This window comes from Patella vulgata, chromosome 3 (assembly GCF_932274485.2).
Source record: "Patella vulgata chromosome 3, xgPatVulg1.2, whole genome shotgun sequence".
Taxonomy (NCBI): Eukaryota; Metazoa; Mollusca; class Gastropoda; family Patellidae; genus Patella; species Patella vulgata.
This window is the reverse complement of record NC_065881.2, coordinates 83,335,169-83,362,296: the sequence shown is the minus strand read 5'-3', so window position 1 is coordinate 83,362,296 and position 27,128 is coordinate 83,335,169. Positions and strand designations below refer to the sequence as shown.

At 36.4% G+C, this 27,128-nt stretch overlaps 1 protein-coding gene across 1 annotated transcript; it reads right to left on the bottom strand.

The window, feature by feature from the left end:
* Positions 1-953: 953 nt before the first annotated feature.
* LOC126816956 (HEAT repeat-containing protein 3) lies at positions 954-27,064 on the bottom strand. The gene is made up of 18 exons (XM_056099340.1): positions 26,816-27,064; positions 24,789-24,961; positions 23,764-23,851; positions 22,868-22,965; positions 18,892-19,001; positions 17,510-17,653; positions 16,466-16,605; positions 16,000-16,050; positions 14,442-14,501; positions 13,233-13,314; positions 12,260-12,336; positions 10,778-10,840; positions 10,325-10,407; positions 9,092-9,228; positions 7,587-7,672; positions 7,074-7,223; positions 6,296-6,466; positions 954-4,733 (listed from the first exon to the last, which is right to left on the bottom strand). The coding sequence occupies exons 1-18, from the start codon at positions 26,966-26,968 to the stop codon at positions 4,641-4,643; spliced, it is 1,959 nt and encodes a 652-aa protein (XP_055955315.1). The 5' UTR covers positions 26,969-27,064; the 3' UTR covers positions 954-4,640.
* Between the last annotated feature and the right edge of the window lie 64 nt (positions 27,065-27,128).

The following is a 27,128-nucleotide window of genomic DNA, read 5'->3' as shown; positions in this document are numbered from 1 at the left end:
TATAACTGAGGAATGGAAACCATGCCAGTTGACTCAATGACAGACCTTACGATACAGCGGGCCTGTGCTAACCATTCGGCCATTCAACCCCCCATATGACAATGAAGTACTGCTATAAAAAAGAACGTTTTGAGAACTCTGTCATTACAGGCCACCTAGATGCCCACCAGCAGCAGAGTCGTCCATGCTTAAACCTAAAGTTGTAAACAAATCCCTCAAAAAAAAATCTAAGTGTTAAAAATAATAAATGGTTGGAAACAAAACCCTGTTTATATCTGGTAAGGGACAAAATAACTGTTGGGCCTTTAGGTAAATTAAAAAAGTTTCCAATCTGCATACATAAACGGCTTATTCTGTTTGAGTCAGACATTGCGCTTGAAAGACAAATAGCCAATAAATAGGCATGGTCTGAATCAAAATATTGACCCTGTTATTGCTTTAAAAATGTCTGAGTGGCTGTTAAGATTATGAAATCAACAACATATCTAACCTGAAGCACCCCAACCCTTTTTACTTTGTTAAAAAATGTCCTTGAAAACTTTCAGGTGTCCACAAGAAATGCTCCACCTGGGCTAATGAAGACGGATATATGCCATACAGTGTGCTATGAGGGAATTTTAGTCTGGACAGCGGCGCTACGGCTTACTCTAAAATCGAATTGTAACTGCCAAGAGATCTTTTACGTGCACATGTGTACAATGTTTTAAGTATCATCCGAACCACTAAATGGCTGTCCTTGTCTTGCCCTCTGTCCTGCACCACTAATTGGGAGGCACCACGCCAGGAAATCCCAATGAACTTTCTCAAGAGCAAACCCGCGATCTCCAGACTAGCAAGCTAGCGTCTTACTTACTGAGTGACCGTGTTTCCCTGTCCAAAAGAGAGAGAAAAGTGAATATGAGCTGCGCTTTGACCCTATGAAGCACCACATGGTAACAATAAAACAGTACGACTCCATTTTAAATATTTATTTTTGTAATGATGTATCATAAGGAGGACATCATCTATCAAAATAACATTATACAATATATTTATATACATGAACATATTTATTTGTGGACAATCTAGTCTACTCAAATTTTTTATCATCCAGTAATTAAGACAGAAACATAATATTATGTTTAAAGCTCAATGAACACAAGAGTAAAACCAGCCGTCCAGACTCAATGTTATTGTTAAACAGCCTTGTTGAACTGTCAGTTTTACATCTGAAAGTCATTATGAATATTATTATGAAGATACTCCATAATATTAACATAAAGCATTGTGAATGATGTAAAGGGAAATAACTATGCATACAACGGATGGACTCAGACTAGTAATTATGTCAAAACCATCTGATGAAAATATTGATCATGTCAAAATAAATCTATAGGCTGTGACGTCTTCTTTCTTTACTTATTTACCCCCCTCCCTCCCCTTGCCTAAAAATCATGAATATTCATGGCCATGGAGAAGAGAAGAAACGAGAGAATGCTATAGATAGACGGACTACTGAGATAAGTGGATGCGATTACTAGTCTGATCCCGATCGACACTTTGACATAATGAACATAGTCCATATAATATATAGGTTAATTGTTATTAACATCAAACAGCATTGCCAGGAAACAAATATACCCTCAACAGCAACATTTTAAAGACTTTTAAATTGATGGACTTTTCAATACGGTTTCTCCTTCAGACTAGTCGATGAATTGAAAAACTTTCACCTGCAGAATATTTACAAGCATAAAGATGCATTATTTAAGATTTAGATAAAGATCTCACATTTAATGATGTACTGTCAATCGAGTTTAAATCCATTGAAAATCACAACCATCTGGTGGTCTAGAGAGTTGATTATGGGCCTGTCATGTAAATAAATGTCTCATTAATGATTTATAGAGTATTTGAGGCCAAACGAAAGATCTGCAAATGGCCGTTTTAACTCTTAGATAATGCATCTTTAAGGAGATAGTGGTAAACAAAGATCTAACAGTCGGTCACTAAAATGTAGAAACAGTTGCGCATAACAAAGTGCTATATACACTGTGAAACTGAAACCATTCATTTGTGAACAAAGGCCTTTTACTATTTAAGAGTTCTGCCATTAAATTATGCAAGCCATGATAACTCAGAACTAATTATAACACCCATCACTTTGAATAAACAAATATAGTGGCATGTATCAATCGTTAGTCACAGTTTAACACTTGAATGATATAACACCTACTTAATGACTTATATACAACACCTCCTTAATAAGCACTGCCTGATTACTAACAACTGATAACTAAACATAAGTCTAGAAAGTGATAACTTAGATCTGTTTGTAGCAGATAAATTCATTAATAAAGGACATGGGTTCATAATTGAAGGATATAAATTTTACAGTGATAAATAAACAATAACACATGTTGAAGTAAACGTAACAATAATATATCATATTACCACCAACAAAACAAACCACAAGATAAATTAAATCTGTCCAATTATCACTATGTATGAACAATAATGAGGTGCAATTATTTTTTAATACGTACGAATTTGAATATTTTTTTGATTTTTGTGTGTGGTCTAAAATCTGCCTGCTTAAATAACAATAAGAGTTATGACCCTTTATTTTCGGTAAAAATGTCCAACAAGAAATATTTTGAAATCCCATCACTGCTATTAACAGTGGTCAGGAAATTAAACACTTTTAAATTGAACACTCATTATCAAAATTGATTAGTCAGCTTTAAACTAGATTTGTTACTGAATTAATGTGAAAGAAATTAGTGCTAAATACACAAGATTAAATGATATCCAGGTTACGGTGAAAACAAGCTCCAAGATAAACTAAAACTATCCAATGATCACTATTAACAAAATTGAGTAATATTAATTCCATGTACATTGTTACATAATTTATTTTAGCTGATTGCGAAAGTAACCAGTGCCCTGTTTCTCGAAATCTTTACCAAAGATAAAATCCAAATTTTAGTAGATACTTAAATATTGATTGGCTTAGCACTAAAATCAATCTAATATTATCTAATCAAATTACTAAAATTTGGATTTTATCTTAGTTAAAATTTCGTGAAACAGACCCCAGGTTTTAATTAAGTCTGAAATATGCAATGTCTTAAGCTCAAGACAATTAAAAAAGTTAAAATACAGACATTCACACATGCTTTGCAATGTAATACGTCACACAGGTCCAAAATTTTAACTAGTATAAATAATGTACACTTGGCACACTGTCCGCACCATTGTTTGAAATAATGATACACCAACATCAAAGTATGACGTCACATCTGTATTTTAACAGTAAATATTGAACAAAAATTTCACACATTGTGGTTTCATTCAGCATCATCAGCAGCATAACAATTTTTTGCATATCTTGTTTGTTTGTATGGTTTTGTGTAATCAATTTTGCTCGACATCTTGTATCTTTATATGGTTTTGTGTAATCAATCTTGCTAGACATCGTGTATCTTTATATGGTTTGCTAGACATCTTGTATCCTTATATGGTTTGCTAAGAGTTTGGTTTAATCATCCACGCTTAGACATCTTGTATCCTTATATGGTTTGCCACGAATTTGGTGTAATCATCCCTCGTTAGGCTCTTGTATTTTTATATGGTTTGCCACGAATTTGGTGTAATCATCCACGCTAGACATCCTGTATCCTTATATGGTTTGCTAAGAGTTCGGCTTAATCATACCTCGCTAGACTCTCCAATGAGACAACTAACACAAGTAGCCGATTTTATGATTCAATATCTTTATATGGTTTGAATTTTGAAACGATTGGAGTAAAGAATCACAAATGACGATCACATATGACATATTAACTCAAGCCGGCAATCACTTGGACAGAAATGTTTTACGACTGATTCAATAAATATTTGTAAACGTATGATTAGTATTTGTCTATAATCAACTAGTCACAATTCTTTAAGGGATGGCCACATGACATGAGTAATCACTGCAGCTTATTGTTTACAGAAATGGTGCGACCAGCCCCTGAATATTATCACTGAATATTTATGTGTGCAATTACAGAACAAGATATTTTTTTAACGAGTGTTGAAGTATTTATAGTTGATATCGTGTGCTTAAAATTGATTCATTAGCAAATTTTTTTAATATGTACATTTGTCAGGAACTGAGCAGGACGTTATCATCGCCATCTTGGAATTGTGACATACCAAAAATCAAAGTCTGTCAATTGAGGCGCACTTGTCTAAGGAACAAAAGCGTGGCTCCCAAGAAAAGACAGAGAAGAGAAATGGGGTTTAACGTCCACTAGACACAAACCAGGTCATTTTAAACTAGCATATGGTGTAATTTTAATAATTCACTTGCACGTACATATAGGGGTATTTAGCCGTTGGAGGAAACCGGAGGATCCAACGAAATCCATGAGGTTGGACAGACTACCCTTCCCCTTTACGTATAAGTGAGGAATCGAAACAACGTCACTTGACTCAATGGCAGACCTTATGGTTTTACCACTAGACATTCCTCATCTCCCACTCCCGTAGTGCTTGGGGCTCTGTTCCCGATCTAAAGATTTTTATGTAGGCGCAGCCTAGTCCTATCTCTTATCACATATTTTTCTCAACAAAATAATGTTTTTAATAAAAATTCTGATGAAAGCAGCAGTTTATGATTTATATCGTATAAAACGGATCAGATTGGTTCTGGCTGTCGCAATTATTGGATATTTATCTCCCAGTTTCTTTTTCTGTAGGCTGATCTGTAAAATAAAACAAATTTTCTTAAGAGCACACATATAAACTAAAGATGCGTTATGTAACTGCATAGATATAAACAAAGATGCATTATGTAAGAGGACACAAATAAACTAAAGATGCATTATGTAAGAGGACACATATAAATCAAAGATGCATTATGTAAGAGCTAAATCTGTCTATTGTAGGTCTTTATCTTGGCTTCGAATGTTATAAAATTATTATTTAGACATTTATTAACATCAATAAAATGAAATGAAATGGGGTTTAATGTCCTACTCCAACTTGGCTATTAACATAACAAGCCTATAATAAAAACTCTAGACTATCGGATGGCTGAGATTTAAATGGATTTAAACATCCGCGAGATTTAAAAATTTAATGATAAAATGGACCATCGAGGCTAAGTCTCGGTTGTCATGTACCTCTGGTACGATAATGACTGATCTAAGCTAATACTACAAACAGTCATAACTTTGCTCAGAATAAAGTAATTTGATTGAAATTTTCAATATATTCGTTTTGCATTATCTATTTTTAAACTATTATAGCAAGAACGGCCAGCTCTTTATCTCAATCTTACATAACAGATCCATAACTAGGTTAATTGGACACTTTAATTGGACACAAAAAATTCTGTAAGCTAGATCAGTAAAGAGTGGTATCAGGTCTTCCAGAAAAAGTATGCAATTCCCTGGTGTAGGCAATTTGGATTAAAAAGGGTAGCCATTCACAAATCAACATTCAAATTTGTCTACCTTCAATTAACAAGCGGTTGCTATGCAAGATATGCCCACCCTCATTTTCCAAGAGATAGACAAGTGCTGAGAAAACCTCATTTTAAAAACACTGTAGCCTTGATAGTCATTGTTACCACTGTAATGATAATAAAGTAAGTCTCGATTATCCATTTTTGCGGTTAATCATCAATGGGCATTGAACAGCAGATCTGATTCAAATCCAATGAAAATCGAACACATAAGATGGCATCAAGAGTGGATTATGGTCTTGTCATGTTAATAAATGTCTAATTAATAGTTTATATAACATTAAAGACCTATAGAAAGACCTGCAAAAGGGTGATTTAGCTCTTGCATAATGTATGTTTAAATAATCAATTTAGCGTGGATTAAGCCATGAGTAATGATAGACGGACGGACGAACAAACAGACTCATTTTAACCCGTTAAGTGCGTAGGTTGTTATATAACGTCCTGGACAACTGCCACTCACAGTATGTAGGGCGTAATATAATGCCTTGGAGGTATTTTCCCCAACCTATTCTTAGAACATAGTTCGTCACTTGGGGGAATCCCTTGGGAATTCCCCCACAATCGCAGCATGTGTAGGACGTTATATTACGTCCTGGACAACGGCCACTCACTGTGTGTAGGGCGTAATATAATGTCTTGGAGGTATTTTCCCCAACCTATTCTTAGAACATAGTACATAGTTCTTCGTCACTTCGTCAAATTAATTACACAATAGGGGGTAGTTAACGTTTTAATAGTTAATAGTCCCCTGCTTCAAACATTGTCCAGAAATCTACAAACCAACAAAATACTTACCTTAGCTTTCAGTGGAGGTAATATTGTACGCAGTTTTTGAATCAGGTCAATTTCTTTAACAATTGAATCGATGTGATCTTCTCCAAACACATCAAATATAGAATCAAGAGCCTCGGCAACCACCCATAAATCTTGATCTTTACAATTCTCAACCAAAAATAACCCAATATCCTGAAACAACAAAATTAAATTATAACAAATAACTAAATATCCTAAAACAACAAAATCAAATTATAACAAATAACTCAACACCAAAATCAAAATGATTGAACAAAATAGGGTTTAACGTCCTACTGTTCTGCTCCAATTGGGTTAATGAATACAGGTATACACCGTACTGTGGGCTATGAGGAACATTTTACTCATAAAGTGCCGCTATGACCTACTCTTACATCGAATTCCAACTGTCAAGGGATCTTTTACATGTATGTGCACGCCAATGTGTACACGGCACCTCGGTTTTTCATTCCATCTGATCAACTAGACAGCTGTCCTTGTCAAGCCCCCCATCCTACATCACTGACAAGGAGGAACCATGCCGGAAAATCTTGATGAACTTTCTCGGCCAATGCAGGGATCAAACACCCAATCTCCAGCCTAGCGAGCCAGTGCCTTACCCCCCTTAATTTTAAGAAATTGAAGCTAAGCTATTACATACCTTTAGTGCGCCTTACCCACTTAGCCTCCTTTAAGAAACTGAAGCCAAGCTATTACATACCTTTAGTGCGCCTTACCCACTTAGCCTCCTTTAAGAAATTGAAGCTAAGCTATTACATACCTTTAGTATAGGATGTGGTTGTATATTGGTTGCTAGGAGACATCCAACTGTTGCTATGATTCTAATCGTATTAACTCGTATTGATGTACAATAACTGGATTTTCCCATCGTATATAGAAACTGTAGATCATTGGATGTTACATCTGAAAACTACAATAAAAACTCTTCAAATCAAATTAACAAGTTGTCTGAGGGTGGGAGGGGGGTATACTCAAGCAAACCAAAAACAACAAGAAGTTATTTGAATCAAAACACAACAGGATTAATAACCATGATTTTCCTGGGTTGTTGGTATGCTTGGGGGAATCTAGATCACAAGAAGACTTTGACTTCAATATGAAAAAAAACCTACAATTTTGTTTCCATAGGAACAGAAATATCTATCTATTATAATACATATTATAGGTTATGTGCGTACAAAGTTTTATAAAGACATCTTGAACAGTTTATGAGATAAAACTCTGGGACAACCAGAAATCATGTCTTCATTACAAATGTTTTATTTAAAGTTACCTTTGGTGACTTGAGTTGTGCTAGTTTTTGTATTACAGCTCTCATGGCACTTGTTACAGCTTCTAAAAAATTCTTATCTTCAGTTGCTACAAAAATCAGATAAGATACAATATAATACAATAAAAAATACTAAAAATAATATAAATACATATCTTTTTTCCAGTAGCTATAAAATAAAATAATAAAAATAACATAAAATAAAACAAAATAAAAAAAATTTAAAAAATAAAATAAAACAAAAAGAAATCTTCAGCTAGAAAAGAGGATAAATATCTAAGAGAGAGAGAGAGAGAGAGAGAGAGAGAGAGAAATGAAATTTTGTTTCCATTTGAAAATTTCATTCAAATTACTCTTTTGCAAGCGAAGATATTAGCCTTTGGAGGTTTGGCAAGATGCGTGCAATAATTGCAACCACCATACTGGTTAATCTTTAAGTGGCATTTAGCGATTCGGAAACGCATTAACAGAACACAGTTTTTATGGGAAACAGTGATTTTTTCCCATAAAAACTGTGTTCTGTTAACCATACTGGTTGTTCGAAGCTAAGTCTCGCTCCTCCATTTTAAGCTTAAATCAAAATATGACTGAACTGTTCGATTCTATTTAATATCGGAGAAATCTGATACCATCGGAGTTGATAATGGTCTGGATCAGTTAATTAATGTCTAATTAAAAATTTAGAAACCATTTCAGGCCTAAAGAAAGACCTGGGGCCTATTCCTAGAAAATTCTTAAGCACGTTCTTGTGCTTAGATTTTAAGTAGACTTCGTTATAAGCACAAGAACGTTATTGTGCGTTCCAAGAAAAAACTTAAACACAACTTCGTTCTTAAACATAGTCAATCCAAGCACAAGTCCCAAGCAAGGTATACGGCTTGCTTACCAACCTTAAGTCTGTTTCTGTTTCAAAAAGATGACTGACCGTAGAGTTATTCGACGTCATTTCCGAAACCTTTTGATACCAAAGAGACAATTACAAGACAGAGAAAATCCTTCTCCAAAAGAAATTAAGAATGCTATAGAAAATTTCGCTTCTATCCTGAAACCATTTTATTTATTTGCCAATCAGTAAACAATAGGCTACAAACACACAGGCTACTTTAAGATCAGGCGATCTCACAATTATTCAGTTAGTTTGTATGCGTCTGCGTTTTTTATCTTGTGGCACATTTTATATGTGTATAGGGGACATGTCAAATGCATCTTAATCAACCATATGTATATGACGTCAATGAAGCAGACGACAAATTTATGACGTTATTCGCATACCAAAGTTGTTTTTATGACATTATAGAGCATCGTAGTCTCAGTTTATGGTTAACTTTACCAGTCACAATGTGCTTAGACTTATACTTGACTTGTGCTTACGTCAGAATGGTCTTGAGAATTTTCTAGGAATGGTATTTTTATAAGTTTCTTACGTACGTAAGAAAAAGGGAAGCATGACTTTGTGCTTATTTTAAGAATTTTTGAGTAGGTATACATATAAGGTATGTATAAATTACCTTGTTTTGAAGTGGATAATTTAGCTAAACCTTCCCAGACAGTTTCCAGTTTGTTTAAACCACCAAGATCGTTAGCATCCATTGCGTTTACCATATTATGAGCTGACAATAAACTATGAACTTGAACTTGGGAAAAACTAAAACAAAACAAAACAAGGATACTTTAATGCAGACATGTTTTAACAGTAGATTATACCCTGTCTGACGTGTGACGGGGTTTAACGTCCTACTGTTCTGCTCCGTACTAGGCTAATGAAGACGGGACTTTATAACACCCTTGATTTACACTTAGAACTTGTGTCAGAGTTATTTCCTGAAGTATGGATCTTGATTATCCAGTGTATTTTGATCAAGACTACAGCTGAATGGCTGGTGCATACCAAATCAAGTTTATAAAATGTAAACTGAAGAAATGAAATGGAATGGGGTTTAACATCCTACTGTTCTGCTCCGAACTGGGATAATATAGACAGGCATACACCATTCAGTGTGCTATGAGGTAAATTTTGCACGGACAGCGACGCCATGGCCTAATTTTATATCCAATTCTAACTGCCAAGCGTTCTTTTATGTGCACACTGCACTGACAATAAATAAGCTTTTTCGGCCAACGCAGGGATCGAACACGGGACCTCAAGGTTAGCCGGCAAACGTCTTTACTCACTGAGCCACCATGTCTCCTACTACAGGTAGAATGAGAGAGAGAGAGAGAGAAATGGGGTTTAACATCCCCACGACACAAACTAGGTCATTTTGGGACTAACATATGGTTTGATTTTATTTCAGTAATTTGCTTGCGATTTGGGGTCTTTAGCAGTGAGAGGAAACCGGAGGACCCACAAGGTTGGACTGGCGAACCTACTCCTTGTCACGTTCAACCGGGGAATCAAAAGAGAGAGAGAGAAATGGGGTTTAACGTCCACCCGATACAAACTAGGTCATTTTGGGACTAACATATGGATCAATTTTATTTTTAAAAAAATGTGCTTGCGATTTGGGGTCTTTAGCCGTGAGAGACCGGAGAAAACCCACAAGGTTGGACAGGCAATCCTACCCCTTGTCACGTTCAACCGGGGAATCAAAACCACGCCAGTTGACTCAATGACAGACCTTATGATACAGCGCGCACGTGCTAACCATTCGGCCATCCACCCCCCCCCCCCCTAAAAGTTTAATGCGCCTCGAAAAGACGTTTTTCAACCAGGTAGAGTGAACAAAACGAGATATATTTACCTTCTTATAACTTTTCGACCATCTTGCGATGCCTCTAGAATATTTTTATTGTCTTCTGATAAACATTCAGATTTATTTAATAACTGTAATAAAAAAGAAATGAAAATGAAATAAAATGGGGTGTAACATCCTACCGTTCTGCTCTGATTGGACTAATGAAGATGGGCAAATGCCATACAGTGTGCTATGAGGGAAATTTTGCCCGCATAACGGCGCTAAGGCCTACTCTTATATCGAATTCCAACTGACAAGGGAACTTTTCAGTGTATGCCAATGTGTACACAGGACCTCATGTTTTTCATCTCATCCAAATAACTAGACGGGTGTCCCTGTCGGGTTGTCCTTCCATATTTTGAGTGTGTGATAGGATAAAAGCTTTATTTTAGATTTTTTATATGGATATTTCAATTCTGACAGTATTACAAGAACAATTAAATAAAAATTATAACCCACCTTTGTAAAAATATCATTATTAATGAACTGTGAATGAACTTCACTTGACAAACATAACTGTGACTGAAAAAATACAGAAATATAATACAATATAGTGAGATACGATAGGAAATATAATACAATATAGTGAGATACGATAGGAAATATAATACAATATAGTGAGATACGATAGGAAATATAATACAATATAGTGAGATATGATACAATATAGTGAGATATATATTAAGGAAATATAATACAATATAGTGAAATACAAAAGGAAATATAATACAATATAGTGAGATATAATACAATATAGTGAGATATATATTAAGGAAATATAATACAATATAGTGAAATACAAAAGGAAATATAATACAATATAGTGAGATACAATAGGAAATATAATACAATATAGTGAGATATGATACAATATAGTGAGATATATATTAAGGAAATATAATACAATATAGTGAAATACAAAAGGAAATATAATACAATATAGTGAGATACAATAGGAAATATAATACAATATAGTGAGATATGATACAATATAGTGAGATATATATTAAGGAAATATAATACAATATAGTGAAATACAAAAGGAAATATAATACAATATAGTGAGATACAATAGGAAATATAATACAATATAGTGAGATACGATAGGAAATATAATACAATATAGTGAGATACAATAGGAAATATAATACAATATAGTGAGATACGATAGGAAATATAATACAATATAGTGAGATACAATAGGAAATATAATACAATATAGTGAGATACGATAGGAAATACAGTAAACCTCGCATAAATCGGATCTAAGTGGACTGGCCAATTTTATCCGAGTTATGCGAAGATCCAAGTTAGCCGAAGACCAAAATTCAATCTTAGCCCGATTAAAAATAAACTGCAAGAGCCGGAAAATAATTGATTCAAAGGCACATTTCAAGCTTTTGTTTGGGTGTGCAAGTAGATAACTTCTGTTTTGGGGCGAGTAGATAACTTCTGTTTTGACGCCCTCTTTGGAAAATGTCCCAAATTTTCCTGGAAAGTGTCTCGTACGGCAGACAGCGAGTTTCGAATTTTCTGTGAAAATTCTATTATTGCGTCGCGTCAATATGGCTGATTTGAGTCCAAATGATAGGGGAAAGTATTTTGGATCTCTGTGCATGGAACAGCTAACCGTGTTTTAGACCATCGGGACAAAACCGGCTTAGTCAAATTCTGAAGTTACGCGCAGAAATTAAATAGAAAAACAAGCGGGATCAAAGGGTCCAAACCTTTTTATCCGAGTTGAGCGAAGCTTTGGCTTATACAAATCCAACTTATGCGAGGATTACTGTATAATATAATATAATATAGTAAGGGGAGTCGAAATCTAGCCACTTAACTCAATGACAGACCTTTTGATCTAACATGCACGTTCAGTTACCTACCCTGAACATTACCTACAAGATTTCAGATATAAATAAAGTGAGTTGATGTGTAACTTACAAAATTGTCTTCCATTTCTTCATCATTTTGTAAATCTTCTGTTGAACTGGATTCGTGTAATTCTTCAGACTCATCATCTAAAATATAACAAAACATTGGATAAAATTTGAAAAAAAACCTGTCAAAATCTACAGCCGCTATCACATTCACAAGGTTTTCTGCAAAAGGGAAATAACTCTGGAATGGAAAGTCTCAAAATGCTGAAAATCTATAGGGTTTGTTCTGAAAAGTGAGCATATAAATATATTGTGTAAGTCGGTACATTTGTTATTAAAATAAAATTATCTAGCTCCTTCGGTCATTCATCTCAGCTGTGGAATTTCATTTATAGGATTTTAAAATTCTTGCAAACTACAATATTGTGAATGTTGAATCTCTATCAGTCCAATAATAATTTCATTCCATTCAGCTTTTACAAAAATGTACTTAACGAAAAATTTCTCCAAATAGGGCATCCTCCACATACAATATAATATGAACAATCTGCCAACATTTCTTGCATCGCTCTTGACTAAAGACATGAAATGAAATGAAATCTGATTTAACATCCTACTGTTCTGCTCCGACTGGGCTAATGAAGACGGGCACACGCCATATAGTGTGCTATGAGGGAAATTTTGCCCAGGCAGCGGCACTATGGCCTACTCATATATCGAATTCCAACTGCCAAGGGATCTTTTACGTGCACGCCAATGCATACTCGGGACCTCGGTTTTCTCTCCCATCAGAACGACTAGACAGCTGTCCTTGTCAGGCCCTCCGTTCTGCATCACTGACAAGGGGAAACCGCGCCTGGGAAATCTGGATGAACTTTCTCGGCCAATGCAGGGATCGAACACCCGATCTCCAGGCTAGCGAGCCAGCGCCTTACCCATTTAGCTACCTTAACCCCCTGACTAAAGACAAAGAATAATCGTATGTTAGCCTTTATCTCCCTTTCCATCATTTAAATCTTAAATAAATATTTTCTTACCATCAGAACAACATAAATTAGCAACAATTTCTGCACTAATTCTTTGAGCTGTTAATAAATTATCTATTTCTTTTAATAGTTTCTGAAATAAAAAGAAATGGATAAATTATTAATTGCTGAGAGTTTACTTTATTCTCCATAGGGGCCACAGTGGATCAGAGAGTAAGGAAATTAATTGGGTTTAACGTCATACTGTTCTTCTCCGACTGGGCTAATGAAAATGGACATACGTCATACAGTGTGCTATGAGGAAATTTAGCCCTGACAGCGGCGCTATGGCCTAGTCTTATAAGGAATTCCAACTGTCAAGGGTTCTTTTACGTGCACACCAATGTGTACACGTGACCTCAGTTTTTCATCCCATCAGAACGACTATACGCTGTCCTTTACCAAACCCTCCATCCTGCACCACTGACAAGGCGGAAACAATGCCGGAAAATCCCCATGAACTTTCTTGGCTACTGTAAGTATCAAACAATGGACCTCCAGGTTAGCGAGCCAAGGTCTTACTCACTGAGCCACTGTGGCTTCCCAGTGAGTAAGGAGCCGACTCACTAACCTATAGGTCCAGAATCCACCCACATGTTGGCCGAGAAAGTTCCCAGTGAATTTCCAGCATGGTTTTCCCCTTGTCAGTCAGACGACCTGGCATGAAACCGGAGCTGTGTGCATTTAAAACAACTCTCATAGCACACCCTATATCGTATACCTGTCTTCATTAGCCCAGTTGAAGCAGAGGAGTAGGACATTAATCCCAATTTCATTCTTTCCTTCTATAACAGTCATATTATTTTGCTGATGTTATGTAAGTATGGAATCCATATCTTCTGGAGTCTGATCTATAAAAGGTGGGGTGGATAGCCTAAAGTGGTTAGCACGTGCGCGCTGTATCATAAGGTCTGTCATCGAGTCAACTGGCGTGGTTTTGATTCCCCGGTTGAACGTGACAAGGAGTAGGATTGCCAGTCCAACCCCATGGGTTTTCTCTGGGTCTTCCAGTTTCCTCCCACTGCTAAAAAACCCTATGCGCAAACAAATTATTGAAATAAAATTGAACCATGTGTTAGTCCCAAAATGACCTAGTTTGTATCGAGAGGACTTTAAACCACATTTCTCTCTCTATAAAATGCAATTTATAGAGCAGTGTCCGAAGCTAGACAAAAGGCATTGCAATTACATTATTTTCAGAATAGCATAATTCAAACTTACCGATGTTTCTGTCTCTTCTGGTGTCAAAGCTATAGAATGGTCACTTGTCTCACTTATAGCCTGTAAAATATATACAAATCGTTAACACTATCATTAATATAGGCCTAGCCTGTTCCTCAATCCTTCTCTGAGAATGAAATATTGTTTATAAAAAAAAAAGTTACACATGCGTTGCCGAAGGATAACACCTTTATAACCAAAGGATAACACTGTTATTACCAAAGTATAGTACATTACACTGTTATTAATAAAGGATAACACTGTTATTACCAAAGGATTACCAAAGGATAGCAGGGTTATTAACAAAGCATAACACTGTTATTACCAAAGATTTATCAAATGATAACACTGTTATTACCAAAGGATAACACTGTTATTATCAAAGAATAACACGGTTATTACCAAAGGTTTACAAAAGGATAACACTGTTATTACCAAAGGATAACACTGTTATTACCAAAGGATAACACTGTTATTACCAAAGGATGACACCGTTATTACCAAATGATTACCAAAGGATAGCATGGTTATTAACAAAGCATAACACTGTTATTAACAAAGGTTTACCAAAGGATAGCACTGTTATTACCCAAGGATAGCACTGTTATTACCCAAGGATAACACAGTTATTAGCAAAGGATGACACTGTTATTAAAGAAGAGCACTGTTATTACCCACGGATAACACAGTTATTACCAAAGGATAATACTGTTATTACCAAAGGATAGCACTGTTATTCAAAAAGCAAAACACTATTATTACCAAAAATTAACCTGGTTAGCTCCAAAGGGTAACATCAGCTGACAACAGTTCGGGAGTCGAGACGGCGAGGTCACTTGATTTAACAAGAAGTCTATGAAAATTTGGCTGGTGACGTACACTGAATGCGCCGCTTTGGCATACATGTCAAAGAGAACTGCCATAAAACACTAATCATAAAGTGTTAAAACCAAATGTTTTGAGGTTGAATTGGCGCTTGTAAAACCAGATGTTCATATGTCATTTTATTTTTCTCAGTAATATTATTAACTAGTAGGATACCCAGGCTTCACCTTGGGTCGAAATTCGCCCAGGGGTCACAACTCTGAGACTGGAAGTGGTAGGTCATCGCCACTAGGCATATGTTACGCCCTGGTCTGAGCTACCCCTTTACACCAAATTCAGCCTCAGGACAGCTGTAGTGTAGCCGATAACCCTGAACAAACGACGGTCACAAATATTAGTATAGATACTAATTTTCTGCTTATTTTGCAGTCACTTACTGATAGTCATAATTACAAGAATACTGTTTTTGATTAAAACATGTCTTGTAGGGGTCTTTAGCAGTGTGAGGAAACCGGACGACTTGAAGGAAACCCATGAGGTTGGACAGGCGACCATACTCCTTGTCACGTACAACCGGGGAATCGAAACCACGCCAGTTGACTCAATGACAGACGTTATGATACAACGTGCAAGCGCTAACCATTCGGCCATCCAACCCCCCCATCCAGATAGAATATAAAAGATTTATGTTTTCACTATAAAATTTGATATGTAGCTGTTGTATATTACTTACGGAAGCTCCTGCCTCTTCCATTGGTACTGGTGCAGCATCACCACTTCCATTCTACAAGAAAAATAAAACTATAATTTTATATATTGTATTGTAACATGTTACTGTGTAGTGATCTGTGTAATGGCTAGGGGGAGAGAGAGAGAGAGAGAGAGAGAGAGAGAGAGAGAGAGAGATGGGGGTTTAATGTCCACATGGAGGTAATTTCAGGACTAACACATGTTTCAATTTTATTTCAAAAATTCGCTAGCATGTAGGGGTCTTTAGCAGTGGGAGGAAACGGGAGGATCCGGAGAAAACACACAAGGTTGGACAGGCAACCCTACTCCTTGTCACGTACAACCAGGGAATCGAAACCACGCCAGTTAACCCAATGACTGACCTTATGAAACAGCGCGCACATGCCAACCATTCGGCAATCCCAATCTCTATAACAGATAGATAAATAATATTTTACGAGAAAACCTACCTCTTGTATTTTCACTTCAACTGTTGATATTTTATCGACTATATTTACATCTAAAACATCGCCAGCTGATTTCAAAATGGCTGATATAATACATCCAGCAGTTGATGTCAATTCATCTCCACAGACATTTATCATTATACCTTGAATAAAACAAAATAGTAATAAAATATATCCTTATATCTTCAATTACTAAAGCCAAACAAAATAAATATATCCTTATACCTTCAATACACAACAAAATACTCAGGCCAAACAAAATAAATATTCTAGACAGAATAGAGAAAAAGGGTTTAACTTCCACTCTCCACTCGACACAAACCAGGTCATTTCTGGACTTACATATGGTTCATTTTTATTTCAATAATTTGCTTGTGCGTAGGGGACTTTAGCAGTGGTAGGAAACCGGAGGACCCGGAGAAAACCCACGAGGTTGGACAAGGCGACCCTACTCCTTGTCAGGTACAAACAAGTGGGTAAGACGCTGGCTCGCTAGCCTGGAGGTCGGGTGTTCGATCCCTGCATTGGCCGAGAAAGTTCATCTCGATTGTCCGGCGTGGTTTCCCCTTGTCAGTGATGCAGAATGGAGGGCCTGACAAGGACAGCTGCCTAGTCGTTCGGATGGGACGAAAAACCGAGGTCCTGTGTACACATTGGCGTGCACGTAAAAGATCCCTTGGCAGTTGGAATTCGATATAAGAGTAGGCCGTAGCGCCGCTGCCCGGGCAAAATTTCCCTCATAGCACACTGTATGGCGTATGCCCGTCTTCAATTAGCCCAGGTTAGGTGCAGAAGAGTAGGACGTTAAACCCCATTTCATTTCATTTCTCTCCACTCGACACAAACCACGTCATTTCTGGACTTACATAGGGTTCATTTTTATTTCAATAATTTGCTTGTGCGTAGGGGACTTTAGCAGTGGTAGGAAACCGGAGGACCCGGAGAAAACCCACGAGGTTGGACAAGGCAACCCTACTCCTTGTCAGGTACAAACGGGGAAGGTCGAACCCACCTCGGAAAATAACCTTTAAAAAATTCATATCCTACCAGTAACTAAAGTTCTAAGAAGTAGAGAATCGGACGTATCACATGACATACAAGCTAACTTCTCTAGATTACCCATAATACCATTTTCTTTACAGAACGTTGCCACCTGTTTGTTATCTTCGGCAACCGTATGCAGACACTGAGCTGTAAACAAAATAATACGATACGTACACATGTACATTATGACATCAACAGTATACATACACTGAGTTATAAACAAAACAATGATAGGTACATTATGACATCAAAGAGAGGGAACGAGAAATGGGGTTGAACGCTTACTTGACACAAACTAGGCCATTTTGGGACTAACATATGGTTCAATTTTATTTCAATATTTTGCTTGCGTGTAGGGGTCTTTACCAGTAGGAGGAAACCATGTGATAGAACTGGTTAAGCATGTTCAAATATAGTTTTAACACAAAGATCATTGCTACGGTAGATACATAAGGAAGATTTCAAGAAAGGGAAGTGACGAACGCAAAAGGAAATCACAAGTTATCCTTCTAAATAACTGACTGAAGTGACGAGTGATAACAGATACACGAGCAAATTTCTGCTCACTAATAATTCCTTCGAAGACCAAAGGTTGTTATATGAGACTGTGAGAGGATATCTGATAATTCCAAAAAGTAATTGAATGTTGCACCACTTGAATCATCACACCACTTGACTCATCAAACCACTTAACTCATCACACCACTCAACTCATCACACCACTTGACTCATCACACCACTTGACTCATAGCACCACCTGACTCATCGCACCATCTGACTCATCACACTACTTGACTCATCACACCACTCAAATCATCACGCTACTTGACTCATCACGCCACTTGATTCATCACATTTGAATCATCACACTACTTAACTCATCATGCTACTTGACTCATCACACCACTTGACTCGTCACACCACTTGAATCATCGAACTAATTGACTCATCACACCACTTGAATCATCACGCTACTTGACTCATCATGCCACTGGAATCATCACACTACTTGACTCATCACGCCACTTGATTCATCACATTTGAATCATCACACTATTTGACTCATCACGCTACTTGACTCATCACACCACTTGACTCATCACACCACTTGAATCATCAAACTAATTGACTCATCACGCCACTTGATTCATCACACCACTTGAATCATCAGGCTACTTGACTCATCACGCCACTTGATTCATCACACCACTTGAATCATCACACCACTTGACTCATCAAGCCACTTGACTCATCGCACCACTTGACTCAACACACCACTTGAATCATTACAGACCTTATGATCTAACATTCACCCATTAGACAACTCAATCACCCATCTGCCCATTACTAAAGACTTTGTATGGTTTTATCAATAATATACTTACCAACAGCTAGAGATAACGGGTAAGTATATACATCATAATTTAAACAAGGTAGAAGGCACTCAATTAAATTCTCTTTATTAAATATCTTTACTGCAATATCACAACTCTCACTGAAAATATAAAATATCACAGCTATCACCGAAAATATATTGATATAAAATATCACGACTCTCAATGAAAATACAAAATATCACAACTATTGCCGAAAATATATTGATATAAAATATCACGACTCTCACTGAAAATATATTGATATAAAATACAGATGTGACGTCATCCTTTGATGTTGGCATATCATTATTTCAAATAAGGGTACGGGCAATGTGCAAAGCATACATTATTTATACTAGTTAAAATTTTGGAACCGTGTGACGTATTTCATTGCAAAGCAGGTGCGAGTGTCTGTATTTTAAGTTGTTTAATGGTCTCGAGCTTATGACATTGCGTAATATTATTATTATTATTGTTTGATTTATATAGCGCTTCATTACACATGAGTATTTCTAAGCGCATTCACAACAAAACAGTTCACAACAAAACATTTTTGAAATAAGTATGTTTTTAAGTTAGTCTTAAAGGTCTGGATGGAAGAGGATTCTTGAAGAGTTTTTGGAAGATCATTCCACATTTTAGCTGCTCTGACGGAGAAAGCATATTCACCAGAACGCTTATTATATTTGGGGATCCTCAATATGCTACGATAATTTGACGAACGAAGGTTGGATCGCTGGGGAGTATAGAAATCAAAGAGTTCTTTTAAATAACTGGGTGCAGTGTCAGAATAAATTGATTTAAACACATTCACAAGAGCTTTAAATTGAACCCCCGCTCGAACTGGAAGCAAATGGAGTTTCTGTAACTTAGCTGATATATGATCAAATTTTCGTGTTTTAGTTGTAAGACGTGCAGCATTGTTTTGCGCTATTTGTAGTCTGTTTAAAGCTGTTTCTGGTGCTCCTAATAGAAGAGAATTTGCATAGTCCATGTGTGATGTTACTAATGCTCTAACAACACTCTGGCAAGCATCAGTATTAAGATTAGAGCGTATTGTCGAAATAGCTCTCATTTGATGATGCATTTTCCGTATGATACTATTGATTTGGGGAACTGTTGAAACAACGACTCATCACTAACGTTACTTGTGTTGTTTCAATATATTACTTAATGTCTCACTCTCGGCCATTAAACCAAATATAAAATATCACCATTGCAAATATTGGATTATAAAACAAGAGGGGGTTGAAGAGAGTTAAATCTCTCCGAAATACAAAGTAGAAAATTTGGAAAATAACAAATAGTAACAAATGCTTGATAAAGACGAGAGTATAATCGCCGAAACGTTGCATGTTAATAAACCAGTAATTGTTATTCAATAAATAGTGTTTAGTGTGACAAATAGTACATATTTACTGCAATAACTTACTTCTTGTTGTAGTGGTGTTTAGCGGGAGGTGGGAGGATACCCAGGGACCTAGAGAAACCCGACTCCTCCTCACATAAAAGCGTGGGATCTAAACAAAGTGACATCATTCAATGATAGAACTTAAAGCGCAAACAGTCAACCATGGGCGCAGATCCCGGTGGGGACACCGGGACGCGTCCCCACCAATATTTTTAGTGGTGGGGACATGATATACTGTGTCCCCACCACTTATTTCTGATGTTTTGCTTACTGTTTATTTTTTGAAATTGAAATCATTCCAGGGCTTTTATTAATATTTCAGAAAGTGTAGAGTTAGTCCCAGGCACTTGAGGCCAGGGTCCTTGAAGTTATACAGCTGCAACCGGTGACCGATTTTTATTTAACAGGGAATAAGTGATAATTCATATTATAACAGTAAATAATTAAAATATTCCATAGGGATTATAATAATATGTATCTCACGTAGGTGTGCATATCTGAGACGCTGGGTATTAAAGGAATAATTGAGATTTTGTTTTTATCTGGTATACTGGATAATAAATCACCAAATTAAAGGATTTAGTTTGTATATCAGGGGAACCCTTCATTGCCAGATTTGCTGCCATATTAAATAAACATATTTTTAAAGACTGGTTTCTATCTCTCTCTGTGGAATATAGGCAATTAAATCTAAAATTTAAGACTCAAACCCTCTATCTTTTGGAGTACAGTAAGCTGGGCCAAGAATCGTGTACTTATTATTACAAGTAAGTGAAGTTTTTTTGCTGTTTTGAAGATGGTTTAGAAATTTAGGAAATTTATCGGAAAAGACATTTTTTAAAACCTGTCATGGGCCGGCCAGAAAGAAATTTATCGGAAAAAACATTTTTTAAAACCTGTCATGGGCCGGCCAGAAAGAAGTCAAAAGGGAAAAGAAATGGGCAGAATGGATATAATTAAAGTGTACTGTTCTTTAGTTTTAAATATATTAAACAGTTTATTGAATGTTTTTTTTCGATTAGAAAATTGCTCTCTGAACTATTTTGTTATTGGTAAAAACTCCTCAGAATCGCTGAGAATGCATATTTAGACACCATTTTGTAACAAAAATTCAAAAAATTGTAAAAGACCCCACCCCACCCCACCTCTAGCAGCTCACGCCAGCGGCATTCGGTTATATAGTCGGTACTTTTGTTTCACAAACGAACCCGCCCACCTTGCTCCAGCCTACGGGCCCGACTCTGTATGAACACTTATAAATTTCTAAAGAAAATATTCTTTAAATTATTATTTGGATCTACACTGAATGAATAATACAGTAAAATGTTACATTTATTTCAATTGGGATTGAATATTGATATGTTTAGTTGTGTGTGTAGCTTGTTTTAGTTTTATAAATTAAAAGATTTGTAGGCCTGTACATTTGTGTATCCAATTGAATACACATTTTGTCAAAGACTTTACGTAGTCTTCGAATACTACTAGGAATGGAGGCGGAGCTGGAATCTCAGTAGTGTAAATTTTTTCTAGTTCTTGTAGTGTACATGAGAGAATAAATCGTGAACGGTGGCTTGAAGATTTGTCTTTGGATTAGATTTCGTATCATTTGCTGCCTCAGGAATTAGAATTGTTTGCCAGAAAATGATGCTGAAAATACCCACAGAGTGCGTTTTAGAGCGCCTAGTTTTCAAAAAATTTCGGGGGAGGACTCCCGAACCCCCCTCTTTACCAATAGTCGCCCGCGCATGAACTGTCCCCATCACTAATTTTTGGCGATCTGCGCACCTGCAATCAACCAAGGGTTTACCGATAATGAGCGTTTTTGAAAATGTTATTTCCAACTTAGACCTTGGTCTGGTCCATCATGCAAGGTTTTAAAGATTTTTTAACTGTTTTAGGTCAACTACGAATGTTAGAGATCCTTGACAGTTGAAATTTAATAAAAAAAAAAAAAAAAAGTTATCTGGGGAAAACCTGCCTCTTTAGCATTGCATATGTGACAGAGAGAGAGAGAGAAATGGTGTTTAACTTCCACTCAACACAAACTAGGTCATTTCGGGACTAACATATGGTTTAATCTTATTACAATAATTTGCTTGCGCGTAGGGGGTCTTTAGCAGTGGGAGGAAACCGGAGGACCCAGAGAAAACCCACGAGGTTGGACAGGCGACCCTACTCCTTGTCATGTACAACCGGGGATTCGAAACCATGCCAGTTGACTCAATGACTGGCTTTTTAATACAGCGCGCACATGCTAACCATTCAGCCATCCAGCCCCCCTGCACATGTGACAAAAGAAAAATATTAAGTATATATGTTAGTAACAAAATAACCAAAACATTTTGTTGACGAGACGTTTAACCCAATTCATTCTATTTTAGCTTTTTGATACTAATATTACTAATTCCTAATTTGAGTATTCGATAAAAACTTAATTTTTAAGAATTCAGCCCTTTCATTGGCTATTGGGTTAAAATTAGTAATAGGATTTAAAATCTCAACCAATAAAAAGTATGCATCTTTAAAATATTTTAGTTAAAAGTTTTCGTGAATTCAGCACCAGGTATAGCTTACCATAAATTCCATAATAAATGTACAGCTTCAACATAAATATCAACAGAGGTATCAGCACATTTCACATCTTCTGTTTCTGGAGTCCATAAAGGTCCATACTGAAAAAACAACAACATGGTCCATAACAACAGCACGGTCCATATTGAAATAATAACAACAACACGGTTGATACTGAATAACAACAGCATGGTTGATAATGAAATAACAACAAGGTCCATACTGAAATAAAAACAAACATGGTCCATACTGAAATAACAAGAAGGTCCATACTGAAATAATAACAACAAGGTTCATACTGAAATAACAACAAGGTCCATACTGAAATAACATGGTCCATACTGAAATAACATAATAACAAAAAGGTCCATACTGAAATAACAACAAGGTTCATACTGAATTAACAACAAGGTTCATACTGAACAGGGTTTGAACTATATTCTGATTTTACGGTAAGAGGCATGTAACAATTGATAAATCTGACTACAATCACCAATTTTATCCACGATCAAAACCTTTGTAATGATTTAACAGCACCATAGCGCTTTTGATTAAACATGTCTTGTAGATGTCCACTGACACAAACTAGGTCATTTCGGGACTAACACATGGTTCAATTTTATTTCAATAGTTTGGTTGCGTGTAGGTGTCTTTAGCAGTGGGAAGAAACAGGAGAACCCGGAGAAAACCCACGAGGTTGGACAGATGCCCCTAATCCTTGTCACATGGGGAATCAGTTTACTCAATGACAGACCTTATGATACAGCATGCATGTGCTAACCATTCGGCCATCCAACCCCCTAGCAAGTAAACAGGATCCAACATATTTTTGATTTGTAGGATATTTTTGGTGTTAAATGAATCATGGACCATATACAAATACATTAACTGAAGTCTACCTTATGGAATAGGGCCACAAGGGGAGTCATTACATCCTTCTTGATCATTTCTTCACAAACTTCATGGCCTCCATCAACACTCAAATTTCTGTAAAAGTACATAAAATATAAATTATTAATCTTAATATTAATTAAAGTCCATTCGACAAAACCAAGGTTATTTCTGCACTAACATAATCGTTCAATTTTATTTCAATAATTTGTTTGCGCATAGGGGTCTTTAGCAGTGGGAGGAAACGTACAACCGGGGAATCGAAATCATGCTAGTTGACTCAATGACAGACCTTATAACACAGTGTGCATGTGCAAACCATTCGGCCATCCCATCTCCCTTTCAAGTTAGTACAAAAAGTTAGGTACATAATGTGGTTATAAAATGCATTTCATTTACATTGATGTCACATGGCCTTGTACTGCTCTGTACCGTCTTGGCTAATGCACACATGTACTATGAAGTGAGCTGAGGGAAATTTGGCCCAGACGGCGGTGCTACAAAACTTCTTTTATTTCGAATTGCAACTATCCAAGGTTCGTTTACATGTATGCCAAGGTTAGCGAGCCAGCGCAATCTCATTAAAATATAGACTTATATTTTGTTTCGTTTTTTTATACTTTTGGTGGCCTCTACTACATGTACATGAAGATCTGATTAGTTGTAGTGGGAGGTTGTGTCAGGGGCAATACGAGTGGCTTTTGACCCTATGACATCAGACATTTGATTAACCAATCAGCGTTGTTGTTTCTAGTGTGTTACCCACAGTTCCGAGCACCTAACGCCAAAAACTTGCTGTAACAGATCGTTTTATTGGCTAATCCCTCACACCATCCAGAACACGGGTTATACAGTCATGTATAACAACGCTTCCAGATCCTAGTGTAGTAAAGACAAGTAAAACAAAATTTTGAACTATAAAAACGAAACGAAATAGGATCTGTGTTTTAATCAGATAGCTAGCCAGCACCTCTCCTGACATGAGCTTGATGTAAATGGGGAACTGTAAAACAGTGAATTAATGATAACACACCTGAGAGCCCCTAGTGATCTACACCTGACATCTGGACTAGGATCAACAATTAAAGGGCCGAGAATTTTGATGATATTGTGTTTGAGTAGAACTGGTACGGCCTCTTGTTGAGATACAAGACTGACCAATATACTACATCCTATTTCCCTCTCTTCAACACTGCCACTCTGTAGCTAAAATATACAAAACATTATAGTTACTTCTCTCTTCAACACTGCCACTCTGGAGCTAAAACATACAAAACTTTTCGTATAAATAAAATATTCTACTTCTCAGATAATCCTGTGTCACTTTAAAAAAGGTAAAATTACTTGTTTCATTATTTACTGCGCGTAAATATTCTACCCCGGTTACAGGAAATAACTCTTCAAGAAAAATTTGAAAAAACCCTGAGAACCAGAATATATTTTTATATGGCCTTAGTTACTCCCTTTTGAAAACTGCCACTCTGGAGTTAAAATATACAAAATAAAATCAGTTACTTTTCTCTGAACCATTGGCTAAGATTGCCTTATTAGTATAAATAGTTTACTTGGGGTTGCATTTCCTATTTATTTAAAATATTATTCACATATATTTTTCTTTTTTAATTATTACTATTGAAAGTTGAGAAGATAAATATTGGCGATTCATCCAGTTACCCCAATTTAGCAGTAACCATATGGTACATGTACATGTATCAATGACAAAATCTGAACTTGGGCATCCCCATTTATTTTCTTTATTAATACATGAAGTCTGGTCTGTTGAATTTTGTATTGTATTTTATAGACATGTACATGTATAGCTGCAATTTTTTTTGCAGAAATGTTATGGGCACATTTGATTATATTGCAAGTAAAAAAAAAATGAACCTCGTCAAAGATTGACATCAGTTTGCTAAGAAAACACAACAAAATCTTTCAATCTTAAAGCTGTTTTTACAAACAAATTGTTCAACTATTTAACTTGAGTTTTCAACACCCACATTTTTATTGCTCACATTTTCAGTAAATTCTTGAGAGGGTCAAGGTGAGAGAGAGAGAGAGAAATGGGGTTTAACATCCACTTGACACAAACTAGGTCATTTCGGGACTAATATATGGTTTAATTTTATTTACATAATTCGCTTGCGCGTTGGGGTCTTTAGCAGTGGGAGGAAACCGGAGGACCCGGAGAAAACCCACGAGGTTGGACAGGCGACCCTACTCCTTGTCACGTACAACCGGGGATTCGAAACCACGCCAGTCGAGAGAGGGTCAAGGTTCTCCAGATATAGTCATAACGATGATCCCAAATGAATTACCCAACCTCGTGGGTTTTCTCCAGGCCATCCGGTTTCCTCCCACTGCTAAAGCCCCCTACGCGCAAACGAATTATGGAAATAAAATTGAACCATATGTTAGTCCCGAAATGCCCTAGTTTGTGTTGAGTGGACCTTAAACCCCATTTCTCTCTCTCTCCCAAATGAATTACAGATTCATCCATCAATTGTATGAGGAGTTATTGTCTGTGTTAATGAAATCTTGCATACAGGCTAAAGGGTTTTTGTGGGTTGTGTTCAAAACTATCGTGAACTGTAATAGAAATACAGTAATTGTTATCCATAGAACTGTTGTGTTTATTTTTAACGTGTTCAATTACTAAATGCCATTCAAGCAGTAGGCCTATTACTGTTCATTTCAATCTTCCATATAGAGTTATTGGCCCTGTTATCGAAACTTTGTAAACCCATTACATGTAAATAAAAGCACATATTTCTGAGATTACTTTTTCTAACTTTGTTGGGCTGGTCATAAAAGAGAAATACTGGTATTATTGAAATGAATTACTCAAAATGAGCTGGTAGAGTTGCTATGTAAGTATGTAAATCTGGTAAAATCATACTTCAAATTGCTGACTGATTCGTGATGGGGAAAGCTGTCGTCAAAAAATCAACGACAACTGTAGTACCCGACAAAAAGAGTCACCTTGTTTTTAAATTCAATAAAATAAAAATAAATGGTCTAAATTACAGGCAAGATTCCTGGGCTAAATTAAATTACTACCTTTTCTAGAACTTCTGCAACAACCCCAGACGGCTCGTTATCGACTTCAACATTATCGCCATTTCGCAGTTCCGCCTCAAATTCCCTAACGCTTGGTAGCCCTGTCGGCTGCTGCTTTGGGGCTTTAAACTTCTTCTTTCTGTCTTTGCCCATTGTCTTTAAATTAGCTAATTAACGTTAATTACGTTGCATTAATCTCTTAATTAACTTATTTACTTTCTACACGTGCCCGTGGAAGCAGCCATCTTTGACCGGTGTATCAATTTCTGGACTTTTAATCACGAAACGAAAAAATATTATTATTGTAAGAAAA

Excerpts from the sequence above, each read along its gene's own strand:
- LOC126816956 (XM_056099340.1), bottom strand. The coding sequence starts at position 26,968 with ATGGGCAAAGACAGAAAGAAGAAGTTTAAAGCCCCAAAGCAGCAGCCG. Across the intron at positions 14,502-15,999 it reads TGGAAGAGGCAGGAGCTTCC|GCTATAAGTGAGACAAGTGA; the intron begins GTAAGTAATATA and ends TATATTTTACAG. Across the intron at positions 7,673-9,091 it reads ATTATCCACTTCAAAACAAG|CAACTGAAGATAAGAATTTT; the intron begins GTAATTTATACA and ends TGATTTTTGTAG.